The sequence below is a fragment of the Cibotium barometz genome, chromosome 27 (genome assembly GCF_041138505.1).
Source record: "Cibotium barometz isolate CiBa-2024 chromosome 27, ASM4113850v1, whole genome shotgun sequence".
Classification (NCBI taxonomy): domain Eukaryota; kingdom Viridiplantae; phylum Streptophyta; class Polypodiopsida; order Cyatheales; family Cibotiaceae; genus Cibotium; species Cibotium barometz.
Genome location: NC_141072.1, coordinates 38,008,617 through 38,020,259, shown reverse-complemented (window position 1 = coordinate 38,020,259; position 11,643 = coordinate 38,008,617). Strand labels below are relative to the sequence as shown.

The 11,643-nt window shown below is 46.1% G+C and overlaps 1 protein-coding gene across 1 annotated transcript; it reads right to left on the bottom strand.

Annotated features, from left to right (window-relative positions):
- Window positions 1-8,615: 8,615 nt before the first annotated feature.
- On the bottom strand, window positions 8,616-11,197 carry LOC147623363 (receptor-like cytoplasmic kinase 176). The gene is made up of 6 exons (XM_086821515.1): window positions 10,636-11,197; window positions 10,062-10,375; window positions 9,793-9,928; window positions 9,568-9,704; window positions 9,343-9,466; window positions 8,616-9,196 (listed from the first exon to the last, which is right to left on the bottom strand). The coding sequence occupies exons 1-6, from the start codon at window positions 10,805-10,807 to the stop codon at window positions 8,817-8,819; spliced, it is 1,263 nt and encodes a 420-aa protein (XP_086677641.1). The 5' UTR covers window positions 10,808-11,197; the 3' UTR covers window positions 8,616-8,816.
- Window positions 11,198-11,643: the final 446 nt, after the last annotated feature.

Genomic DNA, 11,643 nt, shown 5'->3' with positions numbered 1-11,643 from the left:
TATGGTGCAGAGGTCCTTGTCATATGGCAACTCCTTGACATCCTTGTCCTCATCTTGAATATGATGGCTATTTGCATTAAGAGCTCTTCATTATTAATTGCTTCCACACAAGGGAAGAAGTCATCCTCGTCCACCTCTATTGACGATCTTGAATCTACGTCTACCTCGAGTAGCCACAGAATGCAATTTGCAAGACATGGTAAGGGCCCACTTACACAAGGGAAGAAGTCATCCTTGTCCACCTCTATTGAAAATCTTGAATCTGTCTAGGCATAGAATGCAATTTGCAAGGGCCCACTTACAATACGTCTCATCTACATTCACCTCCTTCCTAGGTAGCTTCTCCACTCACCCACTGGTGATAGATCTCATCTTCATTCACCTCATTCCTAGGTGGGCCTAGGATTCCTACTCCAATTTCTCCTAGGCTTTGGGGTCATAGAATCTTTAGCTGGAGTGGGTGGAGCATCTTCTAGGAACCTTAAGTTTAATTCAATGTCAAGTTTGATGACCTCGAAAAGAGCATCATGCCAGTGAGTCCACACAAACTGATGCTTGAATGTGTAAAGTTGCCTTAGAACCAAGATTACCTCTCGAGTGGTGGGTGTTTGAATCATTGATACCTCCTTTCAAGAGAGCTCTGACTCTTTTAAAGAAGATCAGGAATTGGAGGATGAAGAGTCTTTACCTCCTTGACTCCGTGATAGTAGATACCGAATTATAAATAACTTTCAACTTATGAATCCAGTTTATTTGCTCATCACTCTCTAGATCTTCTTCATCACTACTAGAACTACTATGTTATTTCCATTTTAAATAATAATAACAGCCTAAACCGTATCAATTAACCTTCAGAATCAAAAATTCGAAGAGAGAGAGAGTTTAACTGCTGTACAGCAAGCAGGGTGACGGTGAGTGGCTGCAAGCATAAGAGATGTAGAATCCCATTTCCCTAATCTCAAAGAGTATGAGAGAGAACTTCCCTACAACAAGGTACCAGCCACTTTCTATAACACCGTTTAAGCAATCTCTCCATGTACTGCAAAAAAAACCAGGATTCTGACATTTCAACTATAGAAGGGATGCATGGAAGTCCATGGGGTTCCCAATTAGATGCTGGGAAAACACCCCAGATTGCTCTGTTCCTTGGTTACTTTGCAGCTGCTGCTGACGGTGCTGGAGAATTGTCCCATGCATTGGGTGGGGGCACGCAGGCCACCTTCTATGACACTGTTTGAGCAATCTCCATGTAATGCAAAAAAAACCAGGATGCATGGAAATCCATGGGGTTCCCAATTAGATTGGGAAAACACCCCAGATTGCTCTGTTCCTTGGTTACTTTAGCTGATAGAGAGTTGTCCCCTGCATACGGTGGGGGTCAACTGGGGGCACACAGGCCTCCCACAAGCTGACTTCTTACATAGTGGTGCAGATGTTCAAGGACATCATCACAAAGATCAACTCCTCAATTCAGATTCAGAGAACCTCAGGGGCTCTTGCAAGCACTTACATCAAGGTGATGATGGCAATAGTACATACCCAACAACTCGCTCCATGGGGTTCCCACAATTAGATTGGAAACATGGCTGGGAAAACACCCCAGATTGCTCTGTTCCTTGGTTACTTTGCTGCTGCTACTGACGGTGAGAGAGAATTGTCCAATGCACGTGGTGGGTGTCAACTGGGGCACGCAGGCATTCCACAAGCTGGCTTCTTACATAGTGAGGCAGCTGTTCAAGGACATCATCACAAAGCTCAAGCTCCTCAATTCAGATTCGGAGAACCTTGAGGGCTCTTGTAAGGAACTACATCGAGGTGACGATGGCAATAGTACATGCCCGACAACTCGCTGCAGGAGATGATACATGCATGCTGTGCAGGCTTTTTCTGCATGTAGAATTTTGAGCGAGCAAGAGACATTCTAATAATATAGATGTGCAATACTTCTGACTTGCAGTTTCCGATTGTTTCATGGAAGAAAGCTTTGTAGTAGCTTTGTATTTTAAACATAAAAAATCAATATTTCCCAATGGTTGAGATCTTTCCTTTCAAGGATTTCTAAAACACCCCAAGCTGCCTTGCTTAAAGTCTGCCCCTCTCCAATCAGTAGAACATCTTTAGAAGCTAGCCTTGACCCAACTCCAAAGCCTGCTGAAGGCTGCATGCAGGGGGGGATGAAAAGGTTGAAAAATCCCTGAAAGCACTGGTCAGTGAGTGGTTGGTCAGCAAACAGCAGGCCTTCCCTACTCTATTAAGGTTTACCTACTGCTTCTCCATGGCTCCCCTGTCTCCCTGCCTAACCCGCAAATGATGGCCTCTTGTCCTCCAGGACTGGAGAGTGCCAGTCTCCGAATCAGGATTCCATGATACAAAGCCTCGGAGTAGTTGCCAAGTGTTGGGTATAAAGTCCCAGTTTCGCCTCCGGACCTTGATCATCGCGTAGCTCTTTTCAAGAGCTTCGCGGCCATATATTTACTTGTACATTTGGCCCCCATTTGGGCCTTGTAACGGCATTCTTTGTATTTGGTCTGCCGGGCGCCCCATAAGTTGGGCGCCCGCCCATACCCTTGTATCACTATAAATACGAGGTCTCCCTTGAGCCTCAATAAGACATTCAAGATATTCTTGAGCATTGTGTGAGTTCTCTCTCTCTCTCATTCTCACTCTTCTCTATCTCCTCTGCACTTCCTTGGCTAAGGCTCTTGTGTTTGAGTCATTCTCCTCCAACAACTGGTATCAGAGCTATGGAGGGAAGCTGTATGCAGAAGCTATGGAGTTAGAGGTGTCTTCCACCACTTGACTACGGGATCGTCTGCGTTTTTCGCGTCAAACACCTCCCTTTTTTATCATCAAGATGGTGCGTTTTTCTTTCTAGAGTGCTGCGTTTTTTTTTTTTTTTTCTCTCCCTCTGCTGCCCCCTTGTGCTGCGTTTCTTCTATCCCTTGCTGCCCCTTGTGCTGCGTTTTTTTTTTGCTCTCCATTGCTGCGTTTCTGTGCTGCGTTTTTTTTTTGCTCTCCATTGCTGCGTTTCTGTGCTGCGTTTTTGGTGCTGCGCTGCTGTAAACAGCAGCGTTTCTGTGGTCTTGTTCTCTGCCTGCTGTACGGCTGCCATCAGCAGCAGCTAGGGCTGCAGCCAGCAGCCCCACGACTACCAGCAGCAGCTAGGGCTGCAGCCAGCAGCCCCACGACCACCAGCAGCAACCAACGCTGCAGCCAGCAGCCCCAAGGCCACCAGCAAACAGTCCGGGCTGCAGCCAGCAGTCCCACGGCCACTAGCAGCAGCCGTCTCTGCCTCCAGCAGACAGGATCTTCGAGCAACACCAAAGACAGCAACTTTCTGCCCCTCGGCGAGTTTACATCGACATCCGGTGATTCTCTTCCGCCGTCACCTTCACTTGAAGTTGTTTCATCAATCTACGAGCATCCTACAGTCAACCCATATCTGGTACATAACATCTTGCTATTACTTACTTTCTGAAGTGTCAGTTTGATAAGTCATGGCGTCTACAAGTGATCTTAAGGGTCTACTAGAGATTAAGAAGTTTGCAGGCACTGGGTTTGATCTTTGGAAGGTGAGGATTCAGAATATCCTCTATCTGCGGGAATGTGATACTGCACTTGAGCAGTTCAAACCCGCTGCTATGACAGATGATGAATGGGGAATCCTGAACAGAAAGGCCGTTGCCTATCTCCAGATGGCTGTTGCTGATGAGGTTCTTGTAGACCTCAAAGGGCTGACAACAGCCTATGCCGTCTGGGAGAAGCTGAGAAGCACCTATGAGATCACCACGCCAGTGAACCAGGTACATCTCATCAGGAAACTCATGAATATGCAACTTGATGATTCTAAGAATGCAGTAGAGCATATTACTACTTTCACAGGGGTGCTTAATCAGATGCAGGATTCTGGATTGCCTGCTTTTGATGATAAGTTGAAAGCTATCTTTTTGCTCACTACTTTGCCTGACTCTTGGGAAACACTTGTGGTGTCACTTGGGACAAATCCCAACCTAACTTTTGATGGAGTCAGGGGTGCTATTCTCAATGAAGATATCCGGAGGAAGACCTCAGAGACTAGCGGTTCTGCAAATGTCTCACGAGGGAGGACGACCAAGCGGGGAAATACTACTACCAATTCAAAGGGTAGAAGCAAGAGCAAGGGCCAGCAGTCTGATGTTACATGCTACCAGTGTGGTCGTAAAGGCCACAAGAAGCCAGATTGCAAATTTTACAAGATGGAGCAAGACCGGAAGAAGAAATCCAGTCATTCAAATGACAAAAAGAAGGAAAAAGAGAGTAATTCCAGCAAAGCAGAAGAGTTCGAAAAGGACAAGAGCAAGGCCAATGTGGCCTCTGGTGTTGTCATAGAGGAACTGTCTGACTCAGATGATGTGCTATGTGTTTTTTCTGCACTTGATGTTCATAACTTGCATGTCACAGAACCAGATGTTATTCATGCCTTGATGTATGAATCTGATGTGCTTTCACAGACTTGGATTATTGACACAGGTGCCTCTTTTCATGTAACTCCTATCAAGGAGTGTTTTGCAACTTTCACTGCAGGCTCCCGAGGAAAGGTGTTCTTGGGGAATGATCATGCTTGCAATATTGAAGGTATGGGCACCGTGAATTTGACTTTGCAGGATGGTAGTGAGTTTGTGCTGCCAAATGTGAGGTATGTGCCTAGTTTGAAAACCAGTCTCCTATCTGTGGGCCAGCTTGATGCCTTGGGATACACGGCCATATTTGGAAATGGCACATGGAAATTGACCAAAGGCACAAGGCTGATTACAAAAGGATGCAAGAAAGGAACATTATATAGCCTTCATGGTCAGGCTTTGTCTGGTAAGTTTATTGCTTTTGCAGAGGTACGCTCCCACATGGAGCTTTGGCATAAGAGACTTGGCCACATGAGCCATAAGGGTCTCTCCATTTTGTCCTCTTTGAACAAGTTTGATGCAAAAGGAAGCAAGCTTGATTTTTGTAATGATTGCTTGTATGGGAAACAGAATAGGAGTTCTTACTCCTCTCGTGCCTCTCGCAAGGCTGAAAAGTTGGACTTGGTCCACTCTGACATATGCAGCATGCCCATTAAATCTAAAGGTGGTTCAAAGTACTTTGTGTCTTTTGTGGATGATCACTCACGAAAAGTATGGATCACTTTGTTGAAATCTAAGGATGATGCTTTTGCTGCATTTCAAAAGTTTTATGCATTTGTTCATACTCAAACAGGAGTGAAGATTAAATGCTTACGCACTGACAATGGGGGTGAGTTTGTTAGTACTAAATTTCAGAAATTTTGTGATGATAATGGCATTAAGAGGGAACTTACACCCCCCTATAGTCCCTCTTCAAATGGTGTGGCTGAAAGGTATAATCGTACACTGTGTGAAAGAATTCGATGCATGCTGTCCACAGCTAATCTCTCTCAGGATTTTTGGGGAGAAGCCTTGAAAACTGCAGTTCATGTTTGCAATCGATCTCCACACACAGCTTTGAAAGGTGGAATCCCTGAGGAGGTTTGGTCTGGCAAACCGTCCTCATATGCCCACTTACGCATCTTTGGTTGTGATGCATATGTGCATATCCGCAAGGAAGACCGGAACAAGCTTGATGCTAAGTCCGAGAAGGGCACCTTCGTTGGCTACGGTGATGAAGGTGAGATGGGCTACCGTGTGTGGTTGCCATCAACCAACAAAGTGGTTCGCAGCCGGGATGTTGTATTTTATGAGGCAAAGCTGCTCCGTAATGTTTGTGCCTCTCATGGTGATCAGAAAAAGGTCAAATTTCAGCAAGGGCAGCCACCCATTGATGCTGAAAATGAGCCCCAGGATGCTTCACAAAGGGCTGAAGATAATGAGTCCGTGATATTTGAGCCAGAAGAGGTTGGACAGCCGCTTCATGCTCCTGGAGGTGTAGGGCAGCAACCCCTATATGCTGAAAATCAGGCTGTTCGTGAAAACCCGCAGCCTTTTGATGCTGAAATTATGATTCCTCCCGATATTGACCCCCAACCAGCCAATGATCATTGGGTACGGAGGTCTACTCGCTTTCGGAGGGAACCTCAGCGTTTTGATCCCTCTTTGCAACATGTTTTGCTTACAGATGAGGGTGAGCCTCTTACTTTCAAAGAGGCTAAGTCTTGTGAACTCCGAAACAAGTGGGAGCATGCTATGCAGGAGGAGATTAAGTCTCTACATGCAAATGACACTTGGGACTTGGTTGAGTTGCCCAAAGGAAGGAAGGCTATTCCTAACAAGTGGGTGTACAAAGTCAAGACAGTTGACGGCCAGCCTAAGTATAAAGCCCGCCTTGTTGCTAAGGGCTATGCTCAGAAGGAAGGTATTGATTTTCAGGAGGTCTTCTCTCCTGTGGTCAAAATGACCACCCTTCGTGTTTTGTTTGCTCTCACTGCTGTTTTGGATTTAGAACTGTATCAGATGGATGTAAAGACAGCTTTCTTACATGGTGATTTAGATGAAGAGCTGTATATGAAGCAGCCTGAAGGCTTTGTCATTCTTGGCAAAGAACATCTGGTTTGTAAGCTGAAGCGTAGTCTCTATGGGCTGAAACAAGCCCCGAGGCAGTGGTACAAAAAGTTTGATGCTTTCATGCTTAACCAAAAGTTTAATCGTAGCCATGCAGATCATTGCTTGTATACTAAAACTGATGCAGATGGCAGCCCAGTGATACTTGTGCTGTATGTTGATGACATGCTTCTTGCAGGGAAGAATAAGAGCATTTTGGAAGCTCTTAAGGACCAGCTGAAGTCAGCTTTTGCTATGAAGGACTTGGGTTCAGCTGAACATATTTTGGGTCTTCGGATTAGACGGGACAGAGCACAGAAGTTGCTTTTCCTCTCACAGGAGAAGTATATCCAGAAAGTCCTTGATAGATTTAACATGGCTGATTCTAAGCCTTTGGGTGCTCCATTGCAGCCCTATGTTAAACTATCCAAGGATGATTGCCCAAAAGATGATGATGCAGCCAGTACTATGCGCGGGATCCCTTATGCTTCTGCTTGTGGATCTCTTATGTATGCTATGGTTGCTACACGGCCAGACATTGCTCATTCAGTGGGAGTAGTCAGTCGTTTTATGTCCAACCCTGGCAAAGCACATTGGGATGCTATAAAGTCTATTTTGAGGTACTTGAAGGGGACACAGAAGAAATGCCTTATGTATGGTACAGGTCCACTTGAGGTGCAGGGTTATTGTGATTCAGACATGGCAGGTGATTCTGATACCCGCAAGTCTACTAGTGGGTACATCTATACTCTTGCAGGTGGTGCTGTTTCTTGGTGCTCTAGACTCCAGAGGATAGTAGCACTTTCTACTACTGAGGCCGAGTACATCTCCGTCACAGAGGCTTCTAAGGAGGCCATTTGGTTAGCACGCCTTGTCACAGAGTTTGGATTGCCAGAGAGGGCTCCGGTCCTTGGTTGTGATAGCCAGAGTGCCATATACCTGGCTAAGAATGCCATGTTTCATGCTCGTACCAAACACATTGATGTACGGTACCACTTCATCAGACAGGTGCTAGATGATGGTTTGGTCAGTTTGGTCAAGATTGGCACTCATGAGAACCCTGCAGATGCTCTCACCAAAAGTTTGCCAAAAGCACAGCTTGATATGTGTCTACAGCGGGTGGGAGTTACATAGCTTAGAGGAGCTTCACTGGCCCTTTAAGTGGGAGGTTGTTGGGTATAAAGTCCCAGTTTCGCCTCCGGACCTTGATCATCGCGTAGCTCTTTTCAAGAGCTTCGCGGCCATATATTTACTTGTACATTTGGCCCCCATTTGGGCCTTGTAACGGCATTCTTTGTATTTGGTCCGCCGGGCGCCCCATAAGTTGGGCGCCCGCCCATACCCTTGTATCACTATAAATACGAGGTCTCCCTTGAGCCTCAATAAGACATTCAAGATATTCTTGAGCATTGTGTGAGTTCTCTCTCTCTCTCATTCTCACTCTTCTCTATCTCCTCTGCACTTCCTTGGCTAAGGCTCTTGTGTTTGAGTCATTCTCCTCCAACACCAAGTACGTGAACCTTACTAGAAGAGGGTAGCTTCCTGCTGACCAATGCTTGAAGAACTCCTTAACAGATGAGTAGAAGCTGCCTTGTATATGAAGCTTACTAAAAGAGGGTAGCTTGGTTGCTGACCACCAATTGTAACTCCTCCCATTTGCCACACCACATTTCCAGCCAGGCTGCCCACAACCTACGATTTTTACGCTATTAATCACTACACTGCCACACAAATCACTGAGAGAACAGCTAGACTGCATACCTGCATTCTTATAAATGACAGTGCTCTGCCGAGAGCTTCTGACTTTACTGCTTGCTCAAGCACAGCATGCCAGTTGGGAACAGAGGCAATAGCCTAGTTGCCAACACTGCAGAAGAACCCCACAAGAAAGAGAACACACAACAGAATTCCACTTGAAAGTCCTCCAAGAAAACTCAAGTCTGAAATCACCATATAAAGACGATGTATGTAAAGAAGGAAAAAACTCCGTAGACATCAACTAAACAGTTTCTTAAACAATGATACTGTGGCACCTTCCAGCCTCTGATGTGGCATTGCTGAGGAAAACAAAGACAGGCGCCCAAATCCAATATGAAATGAGTACATCAAAATTATTTGCATATACACAACTGAAATGCAGCAAATTCTAGCTCTTTCTTCTGTGCCAAAAAATGTGCACGTCTATCTGTTAATGATCAGCGATATTTGCAATAGAAAAAATGATGATAAGACACATGGAAGCAGTCTTGAGCTCAATTACAGAAGGTATGGAAGATCAGGTGCCTTGCATTAGTGAAAACTTCTCGAAGATCGAGAAGGCCGTGAGTCTAACATTTGCTGATGGTGAGGATTATTTGTAATGTCTTTCATGTTCTGAAGTAGCCCTAGAGTCTGTACCACTTCAGGCATCATTGGTCTCATCCTTGGGTCTCGACTGAGACATCGGAAAGCCAAGCTGGCTGCTTTGTAAGCCCCTTTCTCAGAATACTGTCCGAGGCGAGGATCAATCAGCCTGAACATTTTTTTCCTCTCACTAAAGTACGGCCTTGCCCACTCAACCAAATTGTGTTCCCCACTAGGCCTTGATTTATCCATGGATCTCCTCCCAGTAAGAATTTCCAGTAGCACGACACCAAAACTGTACACATCACTTCTTGCCGTAAGATGCCCTGCAGAGAAACAGAAACAAAGACAAATCGACTTGAATAGAAGGCAAGGGGGAAATGCCCTCAGAGGAGGGTATAAAACATGCTCAGCAATTCTTAGAAAAAAAAAAACTCAACAATGTGTAACACAATAAAAAAAGTGGACTTACCTGTCATTACATATTCAGGAGCTGCATAACCGTATGTTCCCATGACCCTTGTGGACACGTGGGACTTGTCACCATCTGGCCCATCCTTCGCTAGCCCAAAGTCAGAAAGCTTTGAATTGTAATCCTGCATAATGCTCTCAGATGCCTTCAAACCCTGGAGCAATCTGCCACTAGCAGTAAAACCTACTTGCACAAACAAGACTGAAAGAATAAAGTCTCTCTTACTGCGTCCAGAAGGATATTTGACGTCTTGAAATCCCGATAAATGACAGCTTTCTTCCGCCCGTGAAGAAAAGCCAGGCCCTCTGCAGCACCTAGGGCAACTTTCATTCTAGTATCCCATGACAGTGGTAAGGCTCCTCCTGAATCATGGAAAGCTCTCAAGATTTAGAGGAAAAACTCCAAACAACAAACATAACATTCAGGTGACAAGAGGTCACGAACACCTACGGCGGAAAAGGTGATTTTCCAGGCTTCCCCTCTGCATGAATTCATACACAAGCAGGCGCTGTTCATCTTCTATGCAGAAACCTACCAGCTTCACAAGATTGGGATGGTAAAGCTGGCCAAGATAGTACACCTCCGCCTACATGTTACAAGCTGGAGGCTTAAGAAAATGAATGTATAAACCCTGCTGTGTGTCCAGAGAAACCCCTTATTCAAGCCAAATCCAAAACCCTTCTATGATGCAAACAGATAATTTTCATGTAGGACGTTACCAGCCATTCGTTGTGACCCTGCAAACTATTTCTATTTAAAGTTTTTACTGCCACAGTGAGCCCTGTTCCAGGTTTAACAGGCGCGGTGCTGTATTCATCTACCCAGCCTTTGAAAACACAGCCAAATCCTCCTTCTCCGAGCAGACTGTCAGGTCGGAAGTTGCGTGTGGCAACCTTCAGATCAGAGTAGTTGAACTTCCTCAGCTGAGATTTGGAGAGAAGCTCCTCCTCTCCGCGTGGAGTGTAAGGAGTCTCGTTCTCATCAATGCTCTGGTCAGAAGGAGGCAGCTTGCAGGTCTCCTCACAAACTTGGCCTGCATAAAGAAGTAACCTGCGTTAGAGTTGCGACAACAGCCTTTTGAAAAGGCTTCTCTGCTTTAAAAATGCTGAAGCTCTTCTTTGTCTCTTCTCCATGCGTTACAAATTGAGGCTTCTCCAAACAAGCAAAAAGCCAGGGTCTCTAACAGAAGCTTTTCGGCTTCCCCAAAAAACAGAATGCTAGGGCTTGTTCTCCCCCTGACTGCAGCAACTGGTGTAAGAGGAAACATTGCCATAGTTACTCAAGAGCTCATACCGGGGCTGTCCATCGAAGAATTCTCGACCTTGACGGGAGCGGTCCAGCAACTCCATGTCCCACAGAGAAAGGCTTCAGGTAGGCAGCAGCAACAATTGCTGTGGAGAGAACTGGTGCTGGCAATACCCACTTTGGGGTTAGACTTATCTCCGTTGTCTTCTCTAAGCCCCATTTCTCAGAGCGGAGAGAGACAGGCAACCATAGCTGAGGTTCACCAAAAACACTGCGGAGTGGGAAGAGGAAGGGGGAAGGGGGAAGGCGCGGTTAGTTGTAAAGAACGGAGCAGAGCGGTGGTTACCTACGGCTACGGCAGGTGAGGGAGGACTGCATCAGAAAGGGGAGTCTGCAGAGAGAGGACGATGATGCAGTGGGTAGGGGGGTGATGAAGACAGGAAGGGCCTCTCATTCATGAGGGGGGAGGCCTGGGTGAGGGTGGTGCGTCTTTTCTGTGTCTCTCTCGTGGAAAACCCCATGCTTTCCGCCGACCGTGCTCAACCTACCCCAACCAGTCCCCCCGCGTGGGTCATATGCAAACTAAAAGCTACCCCCTCTCTCTCTCTCTCTCTCTCTCTCTCTCTCAAGTTGGGATTGTGTCATTTCCATGATAAAGTAGCCTTCCCACGCCAAAAGCATACATCCATACAATCCATTTCTTGCACAGGCTTTCTTTCTTTTTTTGTGTTTACCCTGCAAGATTGTGTATTGCAGTACAAACAAGTGAAAGAAATGCCACTTTTTTAAGCGTGCATCTCTCTTGGGTGGTGGATAAGTCTTCAACCTAGTTCCTTGCGTTCTCCTTTAACCAACCCACCGGGGTGTGAGGGCACGGCATGGCACGAAGCGCGGGGAGGGCATGGGTGTACTTTTTGGCACAACTAATGTGAGCTTGAGGCCACATAGCAAGACCTAAGCACCCAGTACATATCGATAGATTTTGTATGGCTTGACATCAAAAGACGAGACCCGTGCCCCCCTCAACAAGTGAGATTTGCCAGCAACTTTGAGCTC

Bases quoted from the DNA above. Each gene is read 5' to 3' on its own strand.
- LOC147623363 (XM_086821515.1), bottom strand. From the start codon at position 10,807: ATGGGGCTTAGAGAAGACAACGGAGATAAGTCTAACCCCAAAGTGGGT. The intron at 9,929-10,061 runs GTAACGTCCTAC...TGTAACATGTAG, and splicing joins AGGGTCACAACGAATGGCTG to GCGGAGGTGTACTATCTTGG. The intron at 9,197-9,342 runs GTAAGTCCACTT...GTTTCTCTGCAG, and splicing joins TCCTGAATATGTAATGACAG to GGCATCTTACGGCAAGAAGT.